This window comes from Oreochromis niloticus, linkage group LG4 (assembly GCF_001858045.2).
Source record: "Oreochromis niloticus isolate F11D_XX linkage group LG4, O_niloticus_UMD_NMBU, whole genome shotgun sequence".
In the NCBI taxonomy this organism is placed as follows: domain Eukaryota; kingdom Metazoa; phylum Chordata; class Actinopteri; order Cichliformes; family Cichlidae; genus Oreochromis; species Oreochromis niloticus.
In genome coordinates this window covers 21,352,069-21,369,619 of record NC_031969.2, presented here as the reverse complement: position 1 = coordinate 21,369,619, position 17,551 = coordinate 21,352,069, and the positions used below count along the sequence as shown (strand labels likewise).

Sequence of the window (17,551 nt, the reverse complement as noted above, 5' to 3'; positions counted from 1 at the left end):
TAAAGAACAAAGCAAAGCAAAGCTAGAAACAAGGGAAAGAGGGAGGGAAGGAAGAGACAATGAGGATTTGGAAGAGGCATGGTGTATTTCTGCACATCAAAATGGGACAGAGGAGGGGACGAGAAGAGTGAAGACGGCTTTTGTAACAAAGCAGGAGGAAGGAAAAAGGAGTGAAACACCGAAATGGAACCAGAGAAGAAAGAAGAGCACGGGATTGTCAGCGTCACGCAGAGAAAAAGCAAGACTGAAAGAAAACCAGACAGAGAGGAGGTGAAATGGAGCAAAGCAATAAAAGAGATTGAGGGCATGAAAGTGAGAGATGGAGAGCACAAGATAATGGAGGGAGGGAGAGAAATTGAGAAAGGGACACTGGGGAGCAGGAGCAAAAGTGTGTGAGAGCGAGAGGGAGAGAGCCTGAGAAAGTGTGTACTCAGCTGTGAGATGAGACCTCTGTCTGCCCATGGGGAGAGGTGGTGTGAGGGGAGAGAAGACGAGGGAAGAGGACTCTGCTGACAGTGAGGGGGAGGAGAGTCTCACACTTTCTCTCTGTCACACACATACGCTCTCTCACTCATTCAGCCTCTCCCGAGAGCAGCGATCACATTTGCCTGGCTTAATGATTCTACCAAAAAAAGAGAAAAAAAATATGTATATATGAGTGGGCCTCACACTGAGATGCAAAGCTTTTCTTTTTGTTTTTCCTTTTAATTTTTAGTCACACTCACTGTCCCAGTGTACACACACTCCCAATTCTAACCATTTTTCTCTCTCCTTACCTTTTGTTCCTGTGGGAATGCAGGCAGTGGATTGATGGGCAATTCTTCTGCCTCCTTCATGGGGACCTTTCTGGCCAGTAGTCTGGGTTCCCCTCCTTCCCACCCGCCTCATCCCTCCCGGCCGCCCTCCTCGCCCTCTTCGCCCTCCTTCCGTGGCGGACCCCACTCGAGCGCCTCGCAAATCTGGTTTCCCCATTCGCATGAAGGTACCTCAAATCACACATGTACACACAAACACAGCTCCTCATCTGACCGCACCGTCTGGATGAGGTGATATTTATGTCCTGGCAATATTGGAGGCAGCTTTGCACGGTGTATTGTTACTCTGATATTGTATATTTTTGTGTCGCGTTAGGTTTGCACCAAAGTACGGCTTGTAATCGTCCAGGCTCCAACCCTTTTATTTATGCACTAAAATAGGCCCATACCCAGCATGTCTGGGATAGAGCACTGAGCCACGGTTTTCTGGATACGGACACAGGGTTAAAAGTTCATCCACGGAATCTTGTGGTATTCGATTCATGTCAGCAGGAATGTCACTCAGGGCCCTCTGAAGCAGCACATGCGACTGTGTGCCAGTAAAAAAAAAAAAAAAGTTGCAGTGATTGCAGAGCTTTCAGCCGGTGTCTCCATCATAATCTTAAAAAGTAGGCTCCCACCAATCAGAATTACTAAACCCTTACTCGACACACACGCACATACACTCACAAACCAACTTCAACACCTCATATTCTGTCTCGATACAGCCAGGAAGTCAGATAAGAATAAAGCAGAGGGATTAATGTAGTTGGGTTTCAGGAATTAATTACACCCAGGGTGACAGATAAACACAAGACAAATAATCTTATTAATATATTAATGTAAGGTCAGCTTTTCTGTGTCTTCACCTTCAGATTTACATCTTGCTAATTACACACTGTGCTGGCCACCTAAAATTACCTGGTGAGTCACAATCTTGGATGGACTCTTGTTATTTCAGCCCCCTGGTTATAATCTATTTATTATCTAAGAATAGCCCAGATGTTATCGGTGGGGAGGGGAAACCAGTGGGAAGTGTTTCTTTTCTTTTTTTTTTGAACTCTGTGGTCACTCATCAGCGGCACCCCACCTGCACGTTATGTGTCCAGGGCTGATTAAGTGGATTACAGCTGAGATGCTGTATAGTCATGAAGATTGTTAAGCCATATGATATCTCCCAGCAACTTCCTTACTCTGATGCCCCGGGCACCAGGCCGCTGACTCAGTGGACAGATGCTGCACCAGATTAAACTCTAGACTCCTTCAAGATATTAGCTCCAGCGTCAGCCCAATCTCAGACATTTCCCTCCAAACTCATTTTGTAAGCATCAGTGTTTCCTTTATCTTATACTTTCTAGGTTTCACTGTCAAACACTTTCTTCTTGTGGAAAAGTAAAATAATATTAAGAGTGATGAAGATAATGCCAAGCCTAATAAAAGTAATGGAGGTGATTATGACTGGGATTATTACTCAGTTGGCAATGGAGGCCATTATCTCTATTGCAGTTTAATTGCATATAACGCACTAAGAGCATGATTGAATCCAGACTGTTCATCAACCACATTCAGCTGTTCCCTCCTCAAGATAATTGCATATTGTCTTTTTCCTGTTTTGCATAAAAAGCAAGTCATCAAAATGAGCGGCACAATTACCCAGACTCTCGCCTTCTCTCTCCGGGTGTCAGCAGAACCCCACCAGCATCAGAGCAGGCATTGACTTGTGCTTGTGTCGGTGCATTAGTGTTTCGCTTGTAACCTCAAAGATGTGCTGTGTTTTTATTTTTTTCCTTTTCTTCTTTTTCTCTGTTTTTAAAGTGGCTGCTTGCGTGCATCTCTAAGCAAAGCAGTTCAAATTTGTATTCGAAAATGATTTTACGATTCGCACGTTTCTGGCATATACCTGTCATTGCGCGGAACGTCTTTGTTTCCGCTATTCCTCTGACACATTTTTCTACAGATTAAAAGCCTGAAATCTATCACGTAACAAGCAGATGAGAACAATTATCTCCTTTGCTTGCTAACTAGTCACTTAGTGCGGATAAACAATGGACTGTGGCTATATGGAGCAGGCTAATCACATTTATTTTTTATTACTCCTATTTGGTGAGTCAATTAAGAATTAATTCCTCTTTTCAATATAATAAGTTTTGCGGGCATTTGAAATGAGTTGGTGATAAAGAAAAGCCACATAAAATGTAAGATGGATATTATTTTTGCTCCATTAAGCCCGGAGAAAACAGCGAAAATGTTCAGAAACGCAGCATTCTTCCAAGGTTTCAGTGCCCTGATGTACCACCATTACACTTCTTTTACTGATTATGCAGGCTGTTAGAAAAATTACAATATTTTAACCTTCTGCATTTGCTTTACCCTAAACATATCCATGGAAACGCCCCTACGTTGGCTACTAAAGTAAAAAAATATTCCACCGCAAACTTTCAACCTCAGTTTCTCAGGTTGGCTAAACTAAGGGGGAAAAAAAGGTCTTTCAGCTTCAGCTGCCCTGGCATGGGCGGTAGTCTGGACGTGCTCTCCTGTCAGTTTAGTCTCCTTTAAATGACACTGGCTGGTAAGGATAACTTTGGCAAAGTCTTGTGTTGACTTTTGGTTAAAGATTTATTGTTTTGGGAAAAGGAAAGTGTACAGCCAGTCTAACAAATTCTAGGATATTTCTATAAGGTCACAGCAACAAGACCCAAACCATTAGTGGCTTTCATGACGTCAGAGGAGTTAACAGAGATTAAAGGAAGTTTTTGTTTCAGAATCTCTTCTTGCCAGCTACAGCAGCAGCCATTGTATGTTACCACAAGGAATTGTCTGTTTTTTTCCTTTGCTGAGCTGAGCTGAGCTGTGAGCTCACTGTCACAGAGACGGAGTCTTAGTATACGGCTACGGATGCAAGAAGAAGGGTGGGTCGGTGGGGGGGACGCAAAAACAGGGGCAGATGCAGTGTAGTGAATGTTTCAGTAAATGTAAAATATTTTCACAACACCTGTTAAAATAAATTAGGCCCACCGAGCTTTTGAAAGATTTATTTTCATGTTTGGAACTGTTTGAATAAACTCCACTGAATCGACTGAGTGGAAAAATAAAAAAGAATACAAATAAAAATGACCAACAGAGGGAAAAAAGGGTGGGGAGTGGGTAAAGAATAAAAAGAAAACCTGCCGACTCCTCGCAGTCCTGAGGCCAGCTGGCCACAGTCCAAATGACTTCTTAAGTTATGCCAAAAATAATCGCAGTCTCATATCTTTGTCCACACATATAAACACACGCATGCACACACACACACACAGAGTTGCCTGCACACACCTGTCTAATCCACTTCTGTTTGATACGCCTTTCCAAGCCTATCTTCAGTTGTCCATCTTTCCTTCTGTGAACAGTTGCTTGCTTTTCCTTTTGTAGGATTTAAGCTGCACCCCCCGCCTCTCCTCTTCCTTACTCCTGCTTCTTTCATTCTCTCTCTCCCTCTCTCTCTCTCTCTCCTGTGCCAGTCTGCATCCCTTCCTTTCAATTAGTCAAACCTGAAGAGATCCACCATAGCACTGCCCCTCCTCCGCCAAACATCTCTCGTCTCCTCTCCTCTTCTCCTCCCTTTCTGTGTCTTGATGGTTCTGTCACTTTTTTCTCAATTAGCGGACCTGACAGGCAGCTCAGGCTGCTCCTCCTCTCCTCTCGGTCTTCCTGTGGCGTGCTCTCTTTCTCTCCGTCCTTCTATCTCTCCGTCTCTGATGCGTTACAGCCACCTCCCTGGAGAAAATAGAATTTTCATTTATGTTATTTTTTCTTCAATCAAAAGTGGTGAAAGCCTTATCAGTAACTGAATGTCTTCAGAGAAGGTGTAAGAGGACTGGTATTGTGCTAGTGAGAAACTGCCTCTAAAGCAGCAGGAATAATTCTCCTCTGCCTCTAGGTGCTGTTCTATATCTAACCCCCTTCTTTGTCCTCCCTGTTGGCCTGCTTCTCTCTACCCACCATGTTGCGAGAAATACCTTCAGAACTTCTAGAAATCCCTCCTTGGGATGCAGCTCTGTTTGTTCTGCCTCTCACCCCTGCTCTGCCGCTGGAAAGGAGGGCATGCGCTGTGAACTCCCCTCTGCCATTCACTTGCTGATGCTGGCGTGTTTATGTGTGAGTGTGCGGAGGGAGCGAAGGAGAGCGAGGTTGCTGTGCAGTCAGCAGACTGCACTAAGACCCTGCTCACGTCGCCTGCAGCAGCAGCGGCAGCGGCAGCAGAAGTAGCAGCTTCCCTTGTCCTGGCCAGATTAATGGCTGAATGAGCTCCACCGTGCCCAGCAGTCCCCCTCTTGCCGCCCCAGTGGAGAGCATGCTGAAACTGAGCAGGCTGGCATTATCGGGCACAGCCAGACCACACTGTGAAAAGGGATTACGCCATCAATCGTCACGCTCACAAACAACATGCTGCCGCAGAAAAAAAAAAAGACCCTCTCCCAGCTCGGATAAAGACTGGCAAACAACTCTGTGCTTTTCCCTCTCCTGAAATCAAAGGAAAAAATGACTTGCTTAAACAAAGCTCCCCCCTCCCCCCCAGCTGTAAATGAATTGGCATAATTGTGCGTGCTTATTAATCATGACAGCAAAGGAGGAGACAGAGACAAAAGAGGGGGGGATGGGAAGGAAAAAAACGAGGTAGAAACATAGGTGAAAAACGGGAAAAGGGAAAAGTGAGGGTATGTAATTATCACGCCTTTGCCCTCCTCAGAAAGCAGCACCTCCTGTGTTATTGCAGGGCTGTTTGCCCCCTCTGCGTATTTCATTAATTAAGATGGGAGGATGCAGAGGCCGCACTGAGAAGAGGTCATTAAGCCCAACACAACACTCCTCCCTCCCCAGAGCTGGCTCATAGGACCGGGCCCCATTGTTCCACCGGCAGAAAGTGAGACATTCAACACTCATAGCTGCTGTAAAAACCATGTGTGTACAAAAACACATGGCCGAATAAAGTGCATCTGCGCTTTCTGGGATCAGGTCACACGTTTTCCAAAATTTTTTCCTCTCTTTCGGCCCATATCCTTTTTACGCCATCCATGAGCTGCACTGGAAAGTAAAGCTACAGCGACAGACGGGTCTAATAGTGGAACTGAAGAGAAATTAATCACTTAAATTTTACTTTATGACAGTGGGCTGATAGACCTGTCTGTCCTATGAATTAAAAAAGAAACACAAAATAAGTGTGTCCCTGTCTTTTTTGTCTTTTTTCACTATATATACACATATATATATATATGGTCCTTTTATTTTCCTTAGTTATTTCTGTAACTTGTATGTAGACTGATGACTTGGATTTAATCATGCTTTTTTTAAAGTCTTGAACTAAAATTACACTATAGCGCTGCTGTCATTAAGCAACATCATCGCATTATTGGACATTTTTTGTGTGTCCTTTATAGTACCTCAATTTTATTCCGTCTGTTGGGTGAAATGATTAATTACACGGTAGCATAGATAGGCTAATTTAATTCACATTGATGTGTTTAGATGCTATAGCTACTCAAATGCAGAGAAAGTGGGTTGTCATAGAGATGCTTTTTTTTTCGTATTGATATTGCGATGGGCTTTCATCTCAGTCCATCTTTTCTCTCCTCTACACTCAAAGTCCTTTGTGTTTTCCAATGTCCCATTGCAAAATGAGCTTTTTGTTTGGTTGTGGCGTAAACGTCCTCCAGATGGGCTTGATGTAATAAGCCCAGGTGTACTAGCTTACAGGCCCAACATCCCGATGACCTCTTACCTCTGATGTAGGTCAGTAAAGGTTAGCCGCCCAGCTCTCTGTTCATTGCAAACACAAGCTTCAAATCCATCCTTATCACCCCATTCAGATGGTTAAAGGTGCGGCTGCCACTTCTAAGAGTGAGTTAAAGAAAGCACCATATGTTTCAAAGACAAATTTCATATATTACAGAAATCCCCAGGCTTGTCTGTTATTGTTTTCATTCTAAACTCCAGCAGGAAAGGCAAACATGTGAGGCACAGCCAGCACTTATTTGCGTATGAACACCACCAGCTGCATTGGACCTGAAGGATTACACTGGATAACTGCATCTCTGTGGTTGTTATCCTTTCTTATCAACTCTCTCCCTCTCTGCTATCTTAGCAGGTCCAGGGTATCCTCGATTCTCAGGGAGTCTGGCCCACACGTTCCTTCCTATGAGCCACTTGGATCACCATGCCAACAGTGGAGTTCTCTATGGGCAACACCGTTTCTATGACACACAAAAAGGTGGGACGTGAGACTATTAAAATTTAATCACACGGAAATAATATTTAATTCAAATCTAAGCGGTATAGCCTGGTGGTGTTGTCTGTGCAATACTGAGAGCATGCTTTTTTTTTTCTTTTTGTGACTAATTTGTCTCCTTTTTTCTATTTTACAGAGAACTTCTACCTTCGAGGTCTCCCATCCCAGCCACCTCTCATCTCAGCCAATCATAGTCTGCCACCAATGTCTCGGGCAGGTTCAGGACACACTCAGGGGTCCTGCAGCAGAGACAGAGATCAAGGGGTAGGCACAGGCATACATAAGGGTCTTAAAGAGGGGTCTGTGGAAAGAGGAGTGGTAAATGTCAAGGACAAGGAGAGATCCAGCGGGAAACAAGAGGCTAAGGAAAGACAGCAGCAGCAGCAACAGCAGCAGCACCACACTCACCAGCCACCCCAGCCAACACACCACCACCATTCTCACACTCATCAGCAGCACCCGCACTATCCTCAGCACCCACTGCCCCTGGAGGAGGTAAACAGCCGGGCCCTGGAGAGGCATAAGGCGTCGCTCACGATGTACAGCAAAGAGCACCCTCAAAGTATGAGCAAGCCCCTCAGTGCCTGTTTGCACAATGGCAAGATGCAAAATGGAGATCCAGGAACTGGAGCAGGGGCTAAGGTGTCCATGTCCAGCTGTGGCGGTGAGGACACAACCCTTCGGGCTATGGGCGGTGGGGGGAGCAGCCAGAACAGACATTTGGGGACTAGTGGCAGTGGCCGCTGCACCAAAGAGGGGGTAAGTGGGGAAATGAGGATCAGTGAACAACCTTCAGACTGTTTGGAAAGGGGTCAGGCACCACTTCATCACTCTCTGCCCTACTCCGTACCCCCACCCCTACACATGAGTTCTGCTACTGGAGGGGCCCATCCACATCCTCATGCTCACCCCCATACACATCCACATCCAGGGGGCTTCCATTGTCTTCAGCTCCACCCCAGCCACCCACATCATTCCCACCACACACACCACCATCCAGAGTTTTTCTGCCCGCCGCCACCTGCTCCTCTAGCCAACCCTGCCTCGCATGAGAGGGGGCCAGTCAATGTGGGGCGAGAACCTAAAGTCACAGGGCCTACATTTGTGCCATCTGTGGCAGACGTAGGCGATAAATCTAATGGGCCATTCCAGCTTAATAACCCTGACTGCCAGGGTGTGGGTAGCGGAGGAGGAGGCAGCAATGCCAAGGACAAGACAATAGAAAAGAATGGTGGTGGTGGGCACCACAGTAATTGGCACAGAAAACAACAACAACAACAACAACAACAACAACAACAACAACAGCAACAGCAGCAGCAACAGCAGCACCCATACAGAAAGACAGAGAAGGCTCCAGATTGGATGCAATCCCACCATCAACACCTTCAGTCCTCACAGCTTCCTCCACCTCCCCAGCAACAACCACCACATTCTCAACAGCAGCATCAAGTAGTGCGATCGCGGAGTGCTGAGTGTATCAACAGTGGTGTGGAAATGGATGTGTTCAGACCCTCGCTGCCCCAGGGACCCAAGGCAGGGCACTCGGTCCCTCATTCTGTAAACACTTCTCCTTATCGAGACTGTTCCCACCCAGGACCCCCGCCCAACTCTTCCCCACTTGGAAGTAAAAACATGGGGCAGCACAGTGGAACACAGCACAGTGGTCCCGGAGGTAGCTGCTCTTTACAGAGAGATGGCCAAAAGGTAGCCAGGATTCGCCACCAGCAGCATGGCCGACCTGGCCCAGAGACATCCTCTGAGTTGAACCAGGGGAATAGTCAGGAGCTAAAAAGAAAGATGGACATGTCTCCTTATGGTTACAGCAACAGCAGTGGGCAGCAGCACCACCACCAGCAGCCCCCAGTGCCACCCTGGAATATGAGGCCTCCTCACCACATGTCACAACCTGAGGAGGAGCAGAGGAAGTCATATATGGAGTTGGGGAGCACTGGTGGGCAACACTCTCAGCAGCAGCAGCAGCAGCAACAGCAGCAGCAGCAGCCGGGAATAAGCCTTCCTCCTCCACAGCCCCCCACGGCACCTCCCCTCAGCCAGCAACAGCAGCAACCACAGCAGCAACCTGATCCCCAGGGTCCAACTCAGGGAGAGAGCAGTGCAATGAAAAGCTTACTAAAGTACAGCAACCAGCAACAACCACTGCTCGTCTCCCAAAAGAATCCATTTGGGGGGTTAGGAAATCTAAAATCAGGTCCATCTGGGGGGAGCTGTGCCCTGCAGGGCAACAAACAGACTCTGCCTTCCAGGAAGGGTACGGCTAATGACAGTGAGCGTCCTGATTATAACGGGCGGAGCAGGGACATGGGGGAGCCAGGTCATGGCGAAAGTGAGGTGCGGCAGCCGCCAGTGGGAATAGCAGTGGCGGTGGCCAGACAGAGGGAACCACCTTGTCGTTCAGCTGAAAATCATCCGAACAGCCGACAGGGCAGGGTCCATCCGTCTGTGAAAGGTAAGCAATCCAGGTCACTGGCTCGTGAGAAGGCCTTATATTTCTTTATCTATGACTTGCCAACAATATTGCTGCAAAGAGAGAAAAAGCCATATAGAAAATAAACAAACAGGAAAAAGCACATTTTTAAGTGGATAAAAAGCCAGAAAAATATTGATTTTGTGGTGATACCCTTTGCTGAATGCAATAGAAGTCCAGAATGGTATAATTCTCACACTCACTGCCATCAGGGATACGCTCCAGTCCCCGTGATCCATTACAGGATAATGTAGGCATAGCTAATTCTATGAATGGAGTTTAATACTTATGGGTTTAAATATAAATTTCCTCTGCAGCAGTCCCAAACAATGCGTTACTGATTTTAACTTGGCTTTCTCCTATTTAACTTTCTAGTTGCCCTTAACCAAACATTAGTGAGGTAAACAGGCATCAGCCATGATGTTTACAGATTACAGATGAGTCCATTTAGAGTTGCCAAGATAAAAAGTAATTAATATAAGATTTCTAAGCCTGGCTCTGAGAACAACAGTATGTAAATGGAAATAAATAGATATACAAAAAAATACAATATTTAAAAAAAAAAACTTTGGACAAAATTGACCTACATCAACTTTCAATTTTATTTCATAAATATCTGAATGTGTTATTATATTATGAAGCAAGTTCTTTTTCTTTCAAATAAGACAGCAATATGTCAATGCTGTGCAGTTCATTGTTTTAGCATGAATTCTGCCAATACGAAATCATTTAATACTCAAAATATATTCATTTGCAACTTGCGGCACAGTTCTGACAAGTGGCGAGAGACTTGGGATTTTGTTCTCACTGTGAACCACAATGGTGAAAGTTGATGTTTGCCTCACAGGGCAGCCCCGCTCCATGTATCTGTCAGATCCCACCACTGAGGAAGACAGGAAGAGGCTGAGTGAGGAACAAATAAGTCTCACTTGCTTGGACAGGGAGAGGGATGCATATATCAGGTATGTATTTTTAAAGGTGTTGTTCGGTACTTAATAAATTAAAATCTTTACGGAAACATTCTTATTTGTATTTCTTTATCTTTATCTAATTCTGATGTCAGGGATAACAAAGAAAGGGTGGAATTTGCAAGGATCCACCCTTCCAGCAGCTGTCACGGAGACCTTGCCTCTCATCTCATGGTCCCAGGCGGGACGTCCCTCCAGTCTGGCCAGTTGGGAGATCCTGCTGCACATTCTGCTCACCATCATTGGATGCCAAGAACTGGAAGCCCATCTCTCTGGATGACGGGACATTCTTATGGTAAGACGCTTTCCGATGGCAGGATTTTATTGTTATGGTTATGTTTATGTTTATTAATGTGTTATAAAGACATATAGTCCAGCTTTCTTTGTTTATTGAAAAAAGGCCAAAACAAAGATGTTTAGATTTGATTTGATCAGCTGATACATATATTTAAAGGTCTTTTGTTTATATGGAATTCTGTAATTTAATTTCTTTATAAAGCAGGTATAGGTCATACAACCCTACACCAGAATTTGCCACCAGCTTTCTCTGCAGCCATGCCAGGCCCTCTGCAGCCAGTCCTGCCTCTCCCTCAAGACCCCTCTGCCCAACTGGTGGTCTTGCCCTCCGAGCCTCCCACCCATCCTGCGACCCATCACCTGGGTAAGCCATGGCATTTTATATGTTAATCTAATCGATCTGCCAAGCACAGGCAAACTCCACCGGTACAGTATCTGTATAAAAAAAAAAGAGTAAAAATAAGAAAAGCTTGCTTTTGCTTATGTTTTTGTGAATGTTAACTGTGAGTGTATGGATGAATGAGGACTCACAGGAAGAGAAGCTAATTGCTAAGGCCGATGCTAATGGGAATCCAAATAAATACAACACAAGCAGCAGAAATGCACCAAATTCAGCTTATGTTCTGTGAAACTAAAGCGAGTTATTTCACTGTTAATATTACTTTGGACTAAGATAAGTTTGCAATCTTATGATAATTGCTACATGCCAACTGCTTGGCCCAGCAACAGTGGCACTCTCAGTAGTTCAGGATGCTCATACAAAGCTATTTTGCCCGTACAATACCACAGCAGAGGAAGAGGAAGTGAATGAGGTGAAAATCACTTCACCAGAGTCATTGTAGATGCGTATTCAGTGAACAGACTGTGAAATTTAATTGGCTCCCAGTCTTTGACGATATGTTTCCTTCTGCGCGCCACAGGAGTTTCAGCTGAGAAGGGAAGTGCATCCACAGAAACTTTCCCACAGGAAATATTTTCATATCCGATTTTATGTGGCGAAATTCTTAGTGTGTCTTGCAAAAGGAGTTGAAAGATCAAATTCATCTGGATAATAAAACCGCTAATGCGGAGTGTGTAGCACAGTGCTAATACAGATATTATGAAGACGCCCATTATGTAGTTCTATAAAGTGTGGTCTTAGTACTTTCCAAAAGGCACCTCTGTCATTGTAGATCACCCATATGGAGTTGTGCGTGTCCTTAAATCCACATAATGAGACAGGTTGTACACCCACACACATGGGAACCAGGCTTACTGCTGGGCCCTTTTGCAGAACCCCTACTGTGGTTTGGCCGGGAAGGTGGGACTTTTTGGCATAAAGGCCACGACGAATGCTCTGACGAGAAAAACATGCATTTCCAGCACAGCATTTTGACCTCTAATCAACCTATGACCATTATATTCTGCTCACATTTCATCATTGTCATAACGGTCTTTTTCCAGCATTCCAAAATTCTCAAAGCAGTTCTTAAGAGGCAGCTTTCTGTTCAGAGCGGAGGAGAGTGTGGGATTGTTTCTGCCTGGGGAGATGTTGTTCTGTGAAGTCAAAAATCTTTTTTTATTTTTTTCCTTGCAGGATACATGTTGTTGCTATAAAATGTGAATACAATGATTTTTTAAATGATCCATAATGGTTTCAGTGTTTTGAAATAGTTGTGTGGGAGGCACATAATGATAAATATGGAGAACACAACTGTTCTCTGTTTGCTAATGTATTCTAGTGAGTCGTGCCTACTGTCGATGCGTATGAGCCCAAAGAAAAGTGATGTAGAGTGTGTGTGTAAGTGTATGCATGTGTTTCTGTTCTAAGGTAGCCCCCTCCATCACATTTCTCCTTTTTTTTTTTTTTTTCCTCATTAGATGTGATGGAGCAGCCAGGGCTGTGGCCCCCTGTGTACGGCGCCCGGGGCCCACCCTCCCACATGCAACATCCTGCTGTGTACTCCCGATCCCAGTTTCTACGGCAACAGGAGCTGTATGCTCTCCAGCAGCATCAACAGCTTCAGCATCAGCACCAGAGTCACCAGTCGCAGCAATCACAACTGCAGTCTCAACCTCAGCAGCAGCAGCAGCAGCAGCCACAGCAGCACAGGGCTGCACATGCCATGAACATGCAGCACCAACCCGCTCACAATGCACAGGTGATTGTAGAGTCAAAATACGCAAGGGAGATTAATACATGCAAAAGTGCAGGCAATACTCGGGAAGAGTAAGCGAGTCATGGATCCCGTGACTTTTGAGTCTATTTTCAATTTGCATAATATTCTTTGAAGGATATGCAGACTTTCCTACAGGGGGGAAAAAAAAACTGTATTCTTGAATATAGAAAAGCAAGTAGCTTTGGCTGTAAACCAGATTGCAATAAATGTACTATTTGGTTAATGCATAAAATCACTTGTTCACTAAATTTAGATATGCAATAATTTTGTATTAATGCCACAGATACAGAAGAGAGCAGACGAGCCCTCAGTTGAACTGGAAGAACTCATTTCAGAGCCAAGAACATCTAAACCTGCCAAAGCGTACTCTTACAACCCACCGCAGAGGAACACCTCACCCCCCGGGACCTGCACCACTCACCTGTCCCCTTGTTGTCAGTCCCCTTCACTGCGACAACATCCCAAAAGCACTCCTTCAACACCCTGCCCCGCTCCTAGCCCTGTTGCAGCAGTACCTCATTCACCTGCCATTAGCCCTGCTCCACCTCAAATGCTAAAGGTTCCTGAATCCCAAGACAAGACGGGAGAGGGACAGCCTCCACAGGAATACCCAGGGTCTCTGGAGCCTGGTAAGTGCAAAGAAGTGTCTAGAAAAAAAATGCAAAAACTGTGCGTAAAAGTTTTCAAACTGTCTTTGAAGCAGCGTGCGCAGCGGTTTTAGTACGAGCAATATCATCAAATTAGCGCCTGTGAGATAACATACTGACACTAATCAGGTAATCACAGAGTCATGTAGAAAACCAGAAATAGAGCAGAAAACAGTTCTAACATATAGTCAAATCTTGTGTATCATACTGATTGATAACTGGAGTTGTCACTGTTCAGTGACCCCATTTTTTTTTCTGCTGGTGTTGTGGTAATATGTGTGGGTAGTTGTTTTGGCAAACTCTCTGATTGAATAAACGGTGAAGAAAATGGCTGCCGGCTGTGCTGGGACTTTCCAGAACTGTTACCTTGGTAATGATTGAGAAATACCTCAGTAGCGGCCTTTACATCTCCTCCACCCCCACACGCCTGACACTATCTTCATCATTATTAATGTCTGGCTAACAGCTCCCACAAGCCAGAGGAATTGTGTCAGTTTCTCTGATAAACTAAAGGTCTTGTCCACTTTAAATAACACGTACACACACAGTTACTTGTGGTAACTTCCTAAGGTTGGGGGATCAAGGGAAAGTGCTATTTCATTTCCTTGCCCTGCTTTTTCACTCCATGGAACCTAGTTAGCAAGAGAGTTTCGTTTATCATGGGCATGATTGGTAATCTGTAACACATCCCCATCACAAAAACAGTGCCTTCTATTAAGGAATTATAATATGTGGGTTTTTTGGGAGGATGGTTTATCAAAATGATTTGGAATAAATAGACAATTGTTAAATATTAAATTAATAAATATTCTTTTCATCTATAGACTTGCCTCCTGGATACACATACCCTGCTATTGCCATGGACTACAGGAGCGGACCGTCACCTCAGGGTGTTCAGCTGGCTGAGCCAGCTGACCTGGACGCAGTCCAAGTGGAGCCTGCTGAGCATGCTCCCCAGTCTCTGGCCAGCCTAGGGGAGGAGTTAGACTGTCAAGTGGTAGTCAGACCCCTTCCAGACCCACTCCCACTCAAGGAAGTGGCGCATGAAGAGGAGAACAGAGTGGTTGATGGAGTTCTGGAGCAGAGGGATGAGGTGGAAATAACAGCCGTGACAGAAGCTAACTATGCCCACAGAGAGGAGGAGCAAGCAGAGGAGCAGGGACAAATTGCAGAAGAGGTGCTGGTTTGTCCACCTGTTGAGAGTACTGTGTGTGAGGCTCCTTCCTGCCCAGTTTCCATTTCAACAGAAGAACCTGATAGGCAAGACGCTGTCATTACCTTGGAAGAAGAGGATGATGATGAGGTGACGGGTGGGGAGATTCAGGTGGAGTATGCTCAAAAGGTCAGCATGCCTGGAGAGCAAGAGCCAGAGCTGCCCACCATCATCGAGCTTGATCCTGCTTCTCCTGAGTCACAGTCCCCACCTAATGAGTGCGCAGAGGACAGTGAGCAGCAGCACGACAACAAGACGACCCCTAATGACGCCTCAGTGGATTCTGTGTGTCTTTCCCCAGCCTCAGCTTCTGCCCCTAGCCCAAGCGAGGAATCTTTTGCTGTGGCCCCAAAACCTGTTGTGCCCTGCTACTGGAGTCTGGAGCTGCTAATTGCTGCTGCGTTCTGCACAGATGTGCCTCCATTTCCCTTGTTCCCATATAGTACACCATCGGTTGCCCCATCACAATGCAACCCACACCAGGGTATCGAGCTTCTGAGTGAACTAGCGGATCTGGAGCTGCAGCAGCAAAAGCGCACTTGTGGAAAAAGCCAGGGTGAGAAACAGTGACTCCTCCATGACTCTAACACATTCACATTCACACAGCAACACTCACATCAACAGAATGCACTTTTTTCATAGTTTATTCTCCTTTTCCTCTATGTCCATTGAGACAAACTCCCACTCCCCCCTCAGGCCTAGCCTCCATCGCTCTGTGCTCCCTCCCAGATAGTCCTCTCTTCCTGCCGGTCTCATGAGCCTCTTGTGAATTCTAACACATCCCCAGAGAGGCTGTCTACATGCTTGCTTGCCGTTGCTCTTCTTTGGCATGTTAAAGCCACTTTTATTTCCTAAAAGGCTGTTCTAATGATGCAGGGCCTCAGGAGAGGGAGAAAAAGCAGGAGGACAGGGCTGAACTACTAGTGAAGGGTGTACACCTTCCTCTCTCACTCACTCTCTCTCCCTTCGAGCTCTCCTCAGGGAACCGTCTGTGTCTCTCCATCCTGCAGCTGTTTGATACACTCGTGTGCGCGCACCCAAACACGCACAACTGCAAATACACAGACTTAAACTTAAAGGAGACACACCAGTTTGTTTCATTCTCTCACTAACATAACACTTTATACTAAAAGTTGGTGTGTAATCACAAAAGCAGTCATTGTTTTCAGCACCCTGGAGCATTGCCTGGCTAATTAGACCCCATTGTTTTTAAGTGGCTTTAAAAGCTTCCTTGTTTTTCAAAGTACCATGCGTTTTTTTTATTCACGCAAAAGGATGTTTTGTGTTTACCACAGCATCCTAATGCTTTTAACTGCTCCCAAAAGATGGTTCTATAAAAAGGGTATCATCTGATTCCAGAGTCAGTGATGTCTTCGATATGCGATACTGTTGACAGCTTAGGCAAGTTGCACATGTCGATTTAGAGTCACAACTATAGTTAGTAAGACGATTCAGTATATTTTTATTTATTCATGTGAAGATGTAAGACTGTGTTACCTTTATAAACAAAATGTCATTTTCCTTGTGACTAGGCTACAATCTCTGCTATTCAGCTTGTGGCTCAGACCATTAATGGCAGATAGACTACTCAGTGTCATAAGCAGATAGGCTACATAGGAAAAGCTCAGTCCAGATGGTCTGTGAGATATCAGCATATGGTGAGTCCAAAATAATGTGACCTCTGAAAAGATATGCTGCTGATTTCTCATACTGTCCTAATCTGCTCAAATTTCTGCAGAAAACAAAACAAAAACAAAAAGACCCATCTTTCTCTCTCACTTTGACATGAGTTTCCTTTCACAAATGTTAAGTAAACAAGCTCCGTCCACTGTGGCATCTGAATCAAAAATGTATAGATGCAATATGAACCCTTTTTCTCCCCCCTTCTGTAAACAGAGGAGGAACTGCTCATGTTTGACCTCCAAAGCCTTGCTACCCTGGCCACGGCCCGTGCGCTGGAGCTGGGCTCCGAGGAAAGCAGCAGTGCGAGTTCTGAGCGACAATTTCCAGCCCGCAGGATCCTCAATTTACGAAGGAAATGCACCTGGACACCTCGCAATGAACCAGTAAGGCTATAAAAGTGTGCCCTTCTTGACGCTTCAAAATGTTCCCAGAATTCTAACGACGTTTCAAACAAATAGTAACTAATGGAGTTGTACTTAAAATGTTCCTTGATTGCTTTTGTTACATGTTACATAACCACTAATTATGCGTGTTGTTCAGGTGTGCCCAGCCAAAGTTAGCATGGAAACAATGGATGGTCCAGAGCTTGCAATGCGTGTGAAATTGGCTGAGCTACAACGTCGGTATAAAGAGAAGCAGAAGGAGCTTGCCAAACTTCAGAGGAAGCATGATCATCAGTGAGTATGGCACGGTCCTCCTTTACCTGCGCCGATTCCCAATCAGTCAGTTCCAAAGTAGTAAAAACATAAAAGTATTTCATTCACTTATAGTTTCAAAATGGATTCCTTTTAGTGCTTTAAAACCTTCTGAGTTTAGATATGGGTAGCGTCTTAAAGCTGGGCCGGCTGCATGTGTGTTTACATCTGCGTGTGCCAGCAGGAAGGAAGAAACACCTCGCAGCCCAGCACGGCGAGGACCGGGGCGGCCGAGGAAGCGGAAACCCACCCTCACCACAGGTCCAGTGTCCTCATCCGAGGGCCAAAGAAAAGTCAAGTGAGTATCAGTCAGCCCATCTCCGCTAGCTGGCTGTAGTCCAGTCATGC

The 17,551-nt window shown here is 45.4% G+C and overlaps 1 protein-coding gene and 1 long non-coding RNA gene across 2 annotated transcripts in view; one reads left to right on the top strand and one right to left on the bottom strand.

Moving 5' to 3' along the window:
* The window catches only part of bahcc1a (BAH domain and coiled-coil containing 1a), a 61,663-nt gene that overhangs the window by 28,431 nt on the left and 15,681 nt on the right, over nucleotides 1-17,551 (top strand). Inside the window, exons 3-14 of the mRNA XM_019357428.2 lie at nucleotides 800-982; nucleotides 6,913-7,038; nucleotides 7,193-9,523; nucleotides 10,389-10,503; nucleotides 10,605-10,804; nucleotides 11,009-11,170; nucleotides 12,667-12,947; nucleotides 13,249-13,594; nucleotides 14,437-15,381; nucleotides 16,722-16,891; nucleotides 17,049-17,185; nucleotides 17,388-17,501. Of these exons, the coding sequence (XP_019212973.1) occupies nucleotides 800-982; nucleotides 6,913-7,038; nucleotides 7,193-9,523; nucleotides 10,389-10,503; nucleotides 10,605-10,804; nucleotides 11,009-11,170; nucleotides 12,667-12,947; nucleotides 13,249-13,594; nucleotides 14,437-15,381; nucleotides 16,722-16,891; nucleotides 17,049-17,185; nucleotides 17,388-17,501 (5,110 nt within the window). The remainder of the gene's footprint in view (nucleotides 1-799; nucleotides 983-6,912; nucleotides 7,039-7,192; nucleotides 9,524-10,388; nucleotides 10,504-10,604; nucleotides 10,805-11,008; nucleotides 11,171-12,666; nucleotides 12,948-13,248; nucleotides 13,595-14,436; nucleotides 15,382-16,721; nucleotides 16,892-17,048; nucleotides 17,186-17,387; nucleotides 17,502-17,551) is intronic.
* LOC109201924 (uncharacterized) lies at nucleotides 3,811-6,044 on the bottom strand. The gene is made up of 2 exons (XR_002061848.2): nucleotides 4,790-6,044; nucleotides 3,811-4,547 (listed from the first exon to the last, which is right to left on the bottom strand). It is a non-coding gene; the product is annotated as an uncharacterized LOC109201924 (long non-coding RNA).